Genomic DNA, 12613 nt, shown 5'->3' with positions numbered 1-12613 from the left:
ATGCTGCAAGATTAGTAATAACTCAACAGAGAATTTTACATGAAGCATTTCCTCAGTGTGTTTTGCTGTGTGTGGTAGTACATCTCATTTCTGTTGAATAACTTGGCGATTGATTTGTGGCTGCAGGAAGGAATGAGAAGCCTTTTGGTTATCTTCAAAATGTGACAGTAAATCTCCTGGTTATGTCTTATTTAGAGAGCTTTTGCTTCATTTTATTGGCGTTTATACTGAATAAATGAGTGAGCTGTCACCACATCTGATGCCATCTATCTATGAGTCAAATGTGATTTCAAGCTCATGCCATGACAGAAAGGTCTGAGGGAACGTTTGGTCTTTCGCTCACTTAAAGCTGGCTCTTCTATACGTCTCACGTGTCGTGTACTACTGCCGTTTCAATACCTCAGGCCTATGCATATTTCATATGAGTCATATTACATTCCATCTCACTGTACTTCATGCTTAATGTAATGCTTTAATATAAACAAATAACTTATATAAACACTCTGTGGAAGTTTAAATGTCAAGCACGATGGGCCAATTCATCTGGAAATATTCTAGTCTTGGTCTTGCTAAATAAACCTGCACTATTAGATTTACTGATATAAAATTTGTATCCAGGACAGGACAAATTATTTTGTTCGAAAACTGATAGTAGAATTCTCTACCAAGCATTTTTCTCATAAAAAGGTCATTTGTTTTGCTTTGCTATTTTTACATGTATTAAAGTTACCACTTTATTAAAGATAATAATTGTTTATCGGGAAGCTTGTGAGCTGAGCACAAAAGGCTGTTATAAGCCGAAGTTGAGCATGTTGTTGCTATATTGCAGCACAGAACTCAGTGAAGAGAAACTGTCTCCCACATGAAGTGTAGCACCAAGCATTTGATTTAGCACCACTTTTATTTGATTCCATCAGAGTTTTACCCTCTTATGTTCGCTCTCAAAGTTATCTCGGACTTGCTCATGGATCATATGTTTTATAAACTTGTCAAAGTAAGAAATATTAAACTTGAACATCAGCATTATAGTCAAAGGACAGACAGGCTCATGTCGGGAGCCATGGCCTGTGCTGTTTATGGTGTTGGACAATTTTCTCCAACACGGGTCTTGTGGGAAGGACTCAGCTTTATCTTCCTCTAAAGACGTCAATAAGGTTGTCTACACAAGGCCCTGCCATAGATTCTCCTGTTGTCTTTATCTCTGAATGGGCCATTAAGGGAAAAGCAATCACTGGCGCCGGAGTGGTTGAAAGGAGATGTGCCTAAAGAGTGACAAGGAGAGAAGTGTTTATTTATCCTTGATGCTATGAACACAGTGGGCTTAAAACGAGATTCCTGGGGCTTTCACACTGATGAGACCGTCTGTAAAGGCAGGAGTAATGAACCTTCACTTAGTTTAGATGCCATTTTAGCATGTCACAATGTATAGTCGCTAGTAACAGTTTTAACTACTTTACTTTTTTGCATGATGTTTGAGCACCAAATCGGCATATTAGAATGATTTCTGAAGGATCGTGACACTGAAGACTGGAGTAATGATGCTGTAAATTCAGCTTCACCATTACAGGAATAAATGGAAAAAAAGTTTCAAATTGTAAAAAAAAATACAAATAAATTAGTAAGTGTACACCTTGGTAGTGTTCGTTGAACTGCCATTATGAATTAACCAAAAAGGTCTGGACAGGATGATTTTTATGACTGAATTTGTGTTTTTTATTTATTAGTAGTAATGCATTACAATAATGAGAATTTAAAGGGAGATATGTGCTTAATTTTCATGACAATAATTCCATAATGAAAAAAAAGAGAATGTTCTTAAAATATTTTTCATTTATGCTACTCTATGCAAACAAACATTTTATTTTATTATTTCTTTTGTTTTGGGGATAAAATGTCCTTGCAATTGTGTGCATTTGTATCCTTTTGCCTTCAGCTGCCTGTATACTTCTGCCCAATACACGTTTTTTATAAAGCTACCTGAATTTTAGAGCATTTGAACATAAATGTCAGTATTTATGCGATCTCACGTGATACAAGATGCACATGAATAACTGCAAGTGCCATTTGTTCAATGATGATACTTATTCATATCATAATCCTCGATAATCCTCTGTATTCATGCTAAAAGCACAATGCATTTGAGTAATGTACGCCTAGTAGCCTATTTTTCAAAAAACGAGACCGTGACTTCTCAACAGTTATGAGGTTGATGACTTGTTTGATTTGAGTTTATTGCTCAATATCACTGCTCCTTGGGTAAATCTCACCTGATTTTCTGTGCTATTGTGCTGTTATCGGTTTATTTACCCGTTCACTTCGTAACCCCGGCCTGAACAAACAAGTCAGGCGTGGTGCGAGAGCTTGGTGATTGGCAGGCAGGTTTTAAATGATTGGTTTTTGACTTAGAGGTATGTATTTAAAAAAGTGAATCAGTTGGCTAATCCTTGCAGTGTTTTCAAAATGTAGGTCATGCTCGAAGCGTAATGCTCGTCTCATTTTCCCCTCTCTATTGGTGACCTAATCAACTGCTCTTATTTGATATGCCTCCAAAGGTAGTAAAGGCTTATTAGGAGAACGATTGCCGCGGTACTAAAACCCCTCTAGGTGTTTTGGTGGTATAACCGAGCTATGACTCAACATGTACGCTGTCTCTTGTTATTTTAGCACACAAAACCTCTTGTCAAGAAAGATTAACAAAAAGCCTTTTAGATAGAAAAATAAACACACTTTTTAAACGCCTCCCTGTTAGGATCTGTTTGTGCATTGTTTCTTTTGGCAGCATCTCACAAACACGGCAGCCAGGCGTATCTGCACGGATTCAACACGCATCCGAAATCAGCTTGTTAGTAAATGGCTAGTCAACACCTCCTCAGGTGTATTGAGTATTTCTCACCTTGTGAGATACTGAAGCCTTTGTTTGTGTCTCGTTCACATTCTTGCTTATTAAAATCACAGACCTCTCACACTGTGGAATTTCTTTTTTAAACGGACGAGATCAGACGAGTGAGCACGTTGACATCAAAATGGCAGACGTAGGGTTTGCGTTTAGTGTCCCTAATGAAAAAGACTAAACTTTACCATACACAAATAATATACTTTAAGGATTTACTTAAGTGTGAACTGAATGTAATTTTTTCAGGCACTTTATTGCATGCTAATTGCAATCATATATACTGGACATACAGTATTGTGTAATAAATCCAATTAGCTGAACATTAGAGTGCTTTTTTAATCCACTTAAAGAGATAGTTCACCCAAAATGTTTAATTCTATCATCATTTACTCACCCTCAAGTTGTTCCAAACCTGTATGAATTTCTTTCTTCTGCTGAACACAAAGAAGATATTTTGAAGAATATGGGTAACCAACCAGTTGTATGGACCCCCATTGACTTCCATAGTATGAAAAATAAAATACTTTAGAAGTCGATGATACCCATCCACTGTTTGGTTACTGACGTTCTTCAAAATATCTTCTTTTGTGTTCAGTAGAAGTAAGAGTTGGAGTTGCACTGGACTTGAAATGGTCAGGAGGGTGTAGTTGTCCCTCTGCTGAAAACCCCAAGCTGGGTTGTTTAATAGAAAGTCTTACACCGATGCTACATTAGCAGCATTGCTACTTTTAGTTATCCATTCTTCACTTGTTACTATACTGGTAACATTATTTTGAACGTTATGCTACTGAATAATGTTGTTATTTCTCTCAGTTAGCTACTCCCTGTTCACTCCCTTAATGTTGTTCAGCAGTGTAACAATAGCTCAGCTGGTTTCAAAATGATGTAGCAAGTCTAGTAACAAGCTAATCTTACCAAGTTGCTGTTTTTATTCAGAAGTTGAGCTGAGCTAATAATCAAACATGCTGTCCTTTTTCAAGTTGTGTTGAAAGTTCATTGAATCATTTGATTCAGCAAATTGGTTCATTCAAATGTCCAAGAATGTTTAAAAAAATATAGCTCTGTTTTCAAAAATGTGTAGTTCAGTAGTCGTTGCTTACCGGTAATAGTGTCCTTAAAAATATTGCCATTTTACTTGTTCTTTTTTTTTGACAATTAAATATTTGCTCTGTTTATCGTTGCCTTTTGAAGATTCAAAGTTTTTTCATCATTGTATTTAGCGTTAATAGGTTTATATTTATACATTTTATAGACCTTTTTTTTCAGGGTAGCACCATATATATTTTTTGAAAATTGTTCCAAAAAAACTGTAGGCCTATTGAAAGTTGAAAGTTACATGTGATCTTTGGACCTTTATTTATAGCATTATAGCAAATGCTATAGAGCATTGTTAAGATCACAGCCTCATTTTCATCAACATGAAACATTTGATCCCAAGCACTTTACTGTACATTCAAAAATCTTTTTAAATATATATTATAATGACCTATAACATATTGTCTGTCAGTGTAGCTATTTTTCAGTATCCCCTAGAGTAGTTTATCAAAATGTTAGCTTGACAAGTTGAATTACTTGAAAAGTGACAAACTGCATTTTCAACACAACTTCCCCTATATTCTGGCAGTTTCCTAGTCCTCTAATATTGTGAACACTGATTTAAACCAGCATTCATCCTTAGGGAACTGTGTATGGATGTACAGTAATACCGCCACACTTCAGGAGATCCGGAGCCATCTGTGTAGAGCCACTTAATGGGCACCTTTAGCGGCGGACGGTTATTGGGAATTCCCAATTCTCTTCCGTCCTTTTGATATTTAGCTAACCGGCAGCAGATTATGGGTTTAGTTTACTTTGATAAAAGAGCATTTGCTTTCCTCATTAACCCTGTTGCCCCTTGGCAGATCACTCGATTCATCATACCTGTGCTGTCTATGCTTGGTTGTCCTACCTTGAATCGAATGCTAACGCGTGCTTGTCTCTGTGTTCCGCAGGTTTTAGTCTATGATTGCGTGAGAGCTGCGAGAGCAGAGCGGGGATCGAGGGGGAGCAATGCCAACCTGGAACATGGTGCCTAATATTTGCATGTCCGTGCCCCTCCTGCCCGTTGGGCTTCCTCTACTGCTACTGCTGAGCTGCGTGCAATTCTCCTCTCAGGCGGACAGTAAGTACAACACTCCAGCTGACTAGTCATTTTTTTTCCCTGTGCCTTTTCCTGTACCTTGTGAAATTGGAAGTGCGTCGCATTGTGGAATTGTTTGCAGGCATGAGTGAACACACTAATACTTCACACGCTTGGCACGAAATGATCCCGAAATTCAAACAAACCGTACGCCGCTACCCACGGGTCTGTTCACCTGAACTTTCCCCGGCCTACTCGCGCTTAGATGAGCGATGCATTTCTATGTAGCCGTGGATCAGAAGGCAGTTCTCTTGAGCCACTCTGCTTCATTGTCCTTGTGAATGAGTGTGCGGATCACTGAGATGCACCGTGAGTGACATGGCAATGTTGCGGGTGCCACGGGTCGAGCTGAGGTCAAGGCTCAGTTCTGGCATGGGTCAGAGAGCCATTTAATTCACCATGTGACCCATCTGCACCGCTGTCACAAGGCTGCTGTAATTCCATTAGGCCTCTCTCTCCCTCTCTCGCACCGGCTCACTCGCTGTCTTTCTTTCTCACTTGCTGCGTTTAACCTTTAAATCTTTCAGTTGTTCAGAGGCAGGGCTTGTATAAGAGTAACCTTGAAGCGTCTTCTCTTGACTCCTTTTGCCACTCTCAAAGTCGCTAAGCCTTTGTGATTCAAAATCTTGCTTTTTCAAAATGATCTCTGAAGCAAAGGAACTGTAACTATATGTCAAGAAATTTGAAGAACCCCTTTAGCATTTCAAGTATTTAGAATCCAAAACGCGTCATCAAATCGTTTTTCTTTTCCAAATTTAGATTTAAACTCGACATGCAATCAAAATAAACTTTTTTGCATGTTTGCACTTTATGCCTAAGAAAAAAAAGGTTGTCTTCATAATCATAATATAAATGTCAATGTAACTTCCCGATAGTTAAAATAAAGTCTTAAATGGTTAGTTCAAAATTGAAAATTCTGTCATTAATTACTTGCCATTCACAGAACCAATGAGGGTTGTTGCGCGTCACACGGGTACGGTTGAGCTTCTGTTTATGTTCGCTGATCAATGTTTATATGTGAATAAAAGCCTAAATTCATCATCTGTTCATCATATGAGCTTAGCTGTCAATTGACATATGGCTAAGCCACGCCCCCAAACGCGATAAGCCAATCACAGTGCGCATAGCTAACCCAATACACTCGGACATTCTCTGCTTCCACGTCCATTGAAATGCATTGCAGTTAGTTAGTTTTCATTCGATCTTATTTGTTTTTTCTTGTCATTTTAAGTTTAAAATGGTCAAACGGTGTGCATGGGGTACATGCAACTCCGAAACTAGGTATCCCGAGAGCCTGGGCGACGGTGTGTATTTTTGACCCTTTCCCAACCCACATCTCAACCGAGATAAGTGTCTGCTCTGGATTAAGTTATGCGGTAGACCACAACACCAACTAAACGTGGATAAATTAAACAAGGATGTCTACATCTGTTCTAAGGAAAGTCAACAACGTATTTGAACGTTATCTTTAACATCTCTAACGTAACGTTAGGCTAACATTAGAAAACGTTAACGTTAGCTTCTAGCTGCGTTGTACATCATGTCACTTAGCTTCATTAACGTATCTGTAAATAACCGAGATAACAAATGTTAGCAATGTTGTGCTGAATGATTCATGTAAATACTGTAGCACCAAACTAACGGAGAGGTAGGCTACTCTTGGTAAAGATGGTAAAAAGGCTTGTCCTTGAAACGTAACGTTATGCAACTTAGACCTGTACATATTTAATTTGATCATGAACCATTAATTACATATTGAAGCACAACATTTTAGACAACTTTCTACCAAAACAACTGGGGAACTTTGTGTTTTTTTGTTTTTGTTTTTTTGCGGTTTATCACGTTTACACTGTGACCTGTACATTTTTGCCTGGAGCTGAAGCTTTTCATCGACCTTCTCAACAATAAAGTTATTAATATAACCCTCCAATGCTTAGTTAAGGCCCTTTTGGTGACTTCGAGATGATATATAATCTTTCTGTCTCCAAAAATCATCAATTGCCTCCTGTGAAATGTCTACTACTGTGACAGCTGCCATAGCGCCTGTCACCGAATGTTGACTGTTTGTCCGAGTGAGTGGAGGGGGCGTGGCTTAGCCATAGGGTACAGAACTGGCTCGTGGGTGAACTAAGGTGCAGTAACATTTACTTTTGAACTGTGAAATTACGCAAGCAAAATGCAGTCATGTCAGTAGGAATCGGATAATTCAATTGAATTGTGTTGCATCTACCAATATAAAGCTGCTTGTTTTGGAAGTGTCCTCTGAGTAAGAGGTGCTTTGTGCTCCTATTGACAATGGACAATGAATCTACTTTGCCTGCAACATTTTGCTGATGCATCACTAATATGACTGCGCCTTTATCCTCCTTTTTTTGCCCTCCTTGATTTTCCTGTTTTACACTGAAATACAGTGAACATTGGTCAATACTGTTTTTTAATTATTATTAATTATCAGTATCGGCAGATATTAGATATTTAATTGTTCATGCCCACTTGGCCTATTTTTACATCTAGATTACCTTTTCTGTCATCTAATGATCCCTTAAAGTTAATCTTTACGAACTGATAGTTAATAAATAAAAGCATTAAATGTAATCTTTAGCCTCAAAGTGAATTATTATACTGTACATCATAATGTTGTGATGCCTAAATTTACTGGTAGCATTTCAAACAATTGATTTTATAGTGTTTTGTTTTTAATATATTTAGACAAAAATAGTGTAGAATTTTAATAACCATTTATCAGTTTTCGCCTATAACATGAAATAATTATTGGCTTTAATTTATTATAACAGCATCTCTGTGAAAGACATCACCTTACAGAATTAAAATAGGTTATGAATATGGTTTCATGTTGACTTCATGCCACCTGGATGAAGACCGCCGTCACGTTGTGAATAAACATTACAGCATTTTGCTCATTGCTGCCATGGGCTTCATGTCTTTTGTTGAGTTTTCAGCATGTTTGTGTCTAGCACATTAACACAACACCCTCATTAGTGTCATCACATGCGGCTGTAGGGGCTGTTGATGGTTTGAGAACAGGTCTCCAGGTTTAAAAATCCTAGTGCAATGCTGCTCTACGGTGACATTATTTTGGTATAAATACTTTTTGAAGATGGTTCAAACAAATAAAACTATAAATAGAGGGAAGGTTAAATATTGACTACCACAAATGGTCTTTTTTTGTGTTGTTGTCTGTAATCAGAGAGGGTTGAGTTGCTAAACATGAAAGAACTGGCTTTGCAACGCTCTGAATTATAGGGCAGTGGAGCCAGAACTACAGGGTGGGGCGTCGCGAACGTTGATCACCATGGTAACAGATCCTACCTAAATCAGACGGATGAAAAATGGAGGCACTTTCTTATTCTGAGTGCTCAAAGAAGTCAAGATTACTCCGATTGCACAGTAGCTCCTGCGAGGAGACTGGGGGCTGTTTAGGTGTTTACATCTCATTTGTGCGATTTTTAAAGCCACCCAAATTGCTTGATTGGAGTCTTCTTCATAAGTGCTTCCTCCAAAGTAGTGTCTAGGGTTTACATAAGTCTTCTCAGTCATTTTGTCCTTTAAGAAGTGTTTTTTCCTCTCAGCTGAAAGAAGTAAACTAATTAGTGACTGTCTAAATGATAAATAGGAGATCCTAAATTTAGTCAAAATATAAGAAATTTAAAGTGACATCCATTCATCCATCCCTCTTTCTCTTTCTCTGTTTGCCTGTCCGTCCGTCCATCTGTCTGTCAGTTTTTTTTAATACCACTGCAAAAAAATGGCTATTTTTTGTGGTGTTGGAAAAATAGCCTCAAGCTTGTTGTTACTTGAAAAGCTACTCCGTTTTAAAATGTCAAACTACCTTCATGCTGCTGAAAATTTAGTTCAGCTAGTAGCATCACGACTGTTCACTAAAAAAAGTTACTCGCCAACACTTTGTGTTGTGTATTTCAAAATCTATCGCCTTTATTAAGCATTTCTAAAGAATGTGGCCAAAATGTCCCAGTATAAACCATACTTTTCAGTCTTTTTTGCATTTAGCTGATTTAACTGTATTTCACAAACTGCTCTTTTTTCACTTTCCAGTTGCAGTGGATTTTTTCTGATGCTATTTGTCTATATGTTGCAAGAGGCGGTTTATATTGATCCTTTTTCTATCCCATCACTCCCAGCTCTCTAATGGCAAGAAGGTTTGAGACAATTTGAGTCTTTGAGCAATAAATGAAGGTGCCTTACAAATGCCATCTGAAAGTTAAAGTGAAAGCTTTCATTTTTCTCCCACTTGAGCTAATTCTTCGGTACAAAATAAAATCCTGTTTGTGATTAAATGACAGCCCACACATATGGCCTACTGTTAGCGGGAAAACGCTTGCAAATGAGAACCCTTTACGTTTTATCTTGAAGCGCTATATAGAAAACAACCTCTATAAATCAATTAAGCAAGCTTTTGTTTTCCCGGCGGGCTAGGCAGGGCCGACTGGGTGGTCGCCGGCAAATTGGATTGTGTTTTCAAGTGTCCATATGGTCACTGAGTGAAATTGACAGGAATAGAAATTGATTCCTTTTAATTAAAAGTAACCGTATCCTCAGTCGAGTGGCACTTGCAAGGTGATTTTGTTAGTTCCCAGCTGTGGTCCTTCAATGACAGACACCAGAGAAGAGACGGCGAAACGGAGAAATGGAGAGAGCAGAAGGTTTGCGTAATCAGAACGGCAATATCACAGTCAGCGATGAATTAAAGGACTGGTCAGCGGGGGTTAATGATGTGAGATTAAATAGCTTAATTACAATGGTCGATCGCAGGGCCAGAGGCAGATCCCCAAACTCTCAGCTGTGGTCAGGATACAGCGCTGTCATCTGATGACAAGATCATCCAGTGTCCTTGACTGTAGGACAGCCATAAAAGCTATTTGAACCATCATACGTATGACGAGTGTGTCATCCTCCCATGCCACTTACACCTTAATATCGCTGCTGTGAGGATGACCTCATCGTCAAGATAAGATTAAAGCCTGCAGACACAGCATGCATCACATGATGATCACAGGTGTCATGTAGTGTGGCCCAAAAGGTTCCAAATCTAATTTAAACCTGGTAATAATAAACAAATTTAGGAATTATTTCGATATTCATATATAGGCTAGTAGATGCTTTTTTCCAAACTTACAATAGAGGAACAAAAACAATTGGATGATTTAAGTTGGATGACATCTAATGTTCATACAATTGGATGACATCTAATGTTCCCTTAAAATTATTACTTTTAATTTAATAATAAAATTAATTTAATAAGACATTATTATCTCAGGAGATCTCAAAATGAATATCCATTTTTCATATTGTAGTTTATAATGCCTATTATATACCCTTTTTTGTTTTTCATGTGTGATAATTCATTTACACTAAATGGTACAGAAACAAATATCTCTGTTGATTAGACTTAGAATATCAGTGCGTTTGTCATGTTCACTAGTGGTTTCAGACTGTATGTCCTTCTAATTATACAAATCATGATTTTTCATGTGGTCTTTAGGCTCACTGTCATATCAAATCTATATTATGTGGTAAGAAAACATGCACAGTGAGTGCACTCTGCATTGTGAAGTTGCTGTATTGTCAAGGATCTTCTCCAAGAGCCTCTGTACAGCATCTGAGAAGGGTTGTGGGGGCATTTCGGCTTGTTAATATCCATAAAGCGTTTTTATGTAATCACAGACATGAGAAGCTAATCACATTAGTACAGACTTGCGTCTGAGAGCTTATGACATTTTGTTGTGGGGAATTCACGTCCCCTGCTTCTCATCAGCATTAAAGCTGGCTTCTCCTCATCCTTCACTGACTCCCATCATAACCTTTTTCCCCTCCCCTTTGTGCTGACCCCATAATTGTCAATGACTAATGCTCTTTGTTCTTGTACAATGTGACCCACACACTTGGCTTGTTCAGGCCTCCAGGATTGGGCAGGCTGGCAATATGAAGCACATTTTATGTGTTGATCTTCTTCTGCCTTTCGTGAGTTGCTCTTCTAAACAGCTCTCGAACATCCTTGCAGAAATATGCACCACATGTTCAGTTCATGGTGCCTGGAGTAGAATATTTTTCGAATCTCCCCTGAAAACCTTTTTTATTGTTGTAGAAGGCTATTTCACAAAACTTGCGTTTTATAAAGAGCATTTATATTAGATGACCTGTTTGCGAAACCTTGACTGTTTCCAGGTTTGATGATGCTGTTACTGGTATTCCCTACAAAATACAGGCATGCTATTTGTCTCTATATGAGATTTGAAAGGTTAAAGGGATAGTACCCAACTTTTAAATTTCTGTCATTTTGTACCCATCCTTAGTGTTGTCAAAAGTGTCAATATTTCCATACTGATACTGAAATATCCAAACCGGTTCCACCAAGTCTCTTTCTTCAAACAGCTTGCGAGTACCAAATTGAGTTGTTTTACGTGGCTTATTGCATGCAAACGGTCAAATACATGTTCATCTTGGTGAAAATGCTTGATGTGTAACAGTATATTGGATCTGTGCATAAACATTTAAAGTGACAGCAGCCTAATATTCCTGCTGGTGTCTGTCAGTTTAATCAAAGAACAAAAGACAGAGAAAATCACTCTGCTCTTGACTGAATAACTTTTGTAACTTTAATTGTATTAATCTGTATTCAATTTATACAATGAAGACTATCTGTCTTATTTCTGTAGTATTTCTTAACTGAACTCTCTAATACTACATGTAGACCCACCTGAAAAACTCAAAGCCATGTTTATTTCATTCGTTTTTTTTATTCTATTGTATTTATTTGTTCTATCATTTGCAATTTGTTTATATGTTCTTATTTTATTGCTGACTGTTTACTTTTTTTCATTTTGGTCAAAGTATAAAGTAAAGCTTACCTTTACTCATTTGAATTTATATGAAATTGGAACAACATAAGGGCGAGTGAATGATGACTAGCCAATTCTTTTTAATGAAACGAATCCGATATATTCGTAAGATATTTGGTATAAATTTATCATTGTAATTTTAAGTAAAGGACAGGCGTTTGTCCCAAATTAGCATATCACACACTACACCTGTATTTAGCCTCGTGGAGTGTTTTGTAGTTGTTGTGGATCTGCTTCGGTGAATTCATTTTAATGAACACCCCAGTCAAGTCCAGGTCCATTTGTGTTCAGATCCCAAAAGGACTGTAATTAATTTTTTTCTTGACACATGGTGTGAAAGTTGAAATACTCCAGACTTGTAGAAAAGGGGAGAAGTAAAGATGTAGCCTATGAGCAGTGAATTGCGCCTTTATGTTGGGAAGCTGATTAGTTTGGTTATTTTGGGTGAGAGGGGCTTTGATTGTGATTGATGACGCAAGCCATAACGGGTCCCCATTGATCCCAGCATCTAGACACTGATCTCCACTCCGATCCTACATCCCTGTCTCATGTCCACCCCCCCACCCCCAACAGCTTTAACAGCGCCCTGCCTCCCTCCTCTCAACTGTCCCAGAGCTGTTTATGCATGAAGATGAAAAAGACTTTCAAAAACTGTACATATAC

The 12613-nt window shown here is 38.0% G+C and overlaps 1 protein-coding gene across 2 annotated transcripts in view; it reads left to right on the top strand.

Annotated features, from left to right (window-relative positions):
• ptprfb (protein tyrosine phosphatase receptor type Fb) overlaps window positions 1–12613 on the top strand; it is a 129058-nt gene that overhangs the window by 11013 nt on the left and 105432 nt on the right. For both annotated transcript variants that reach the window (XM_079611809.1, XM_079611808.1), the window contains exon 2: window positions 4885–5054. In XM_079611809.1, coding sequence (XP_079467935.1) covers window positions 4943–5054 — 112 coding nt within the window. In that variant the 5' untranslated portion in view covers window positions 4885–4942. The remainder of the gene's footprint in view (window positions 1–4884; window positions 5055–12613) is intronic.

This window comes from Phoxinus phoxinus, assembly GCF_949152265.1.
Source record: "Phoxinus phoxinus genome assembly, chromosome: 5".
Classification (NCBI taxonomy): Eukaryota; Metazoa; Chordata; class Actinopteri; order Cypriniformes; family Leuciscidae; genus Phoxinus; species Phoxinus phoxinus.
The sequence above is the reverse complement of the archived record's forward strand: the minus strand, read 5'-3'. Positions and strand labels throughout refer to the sequence as shown.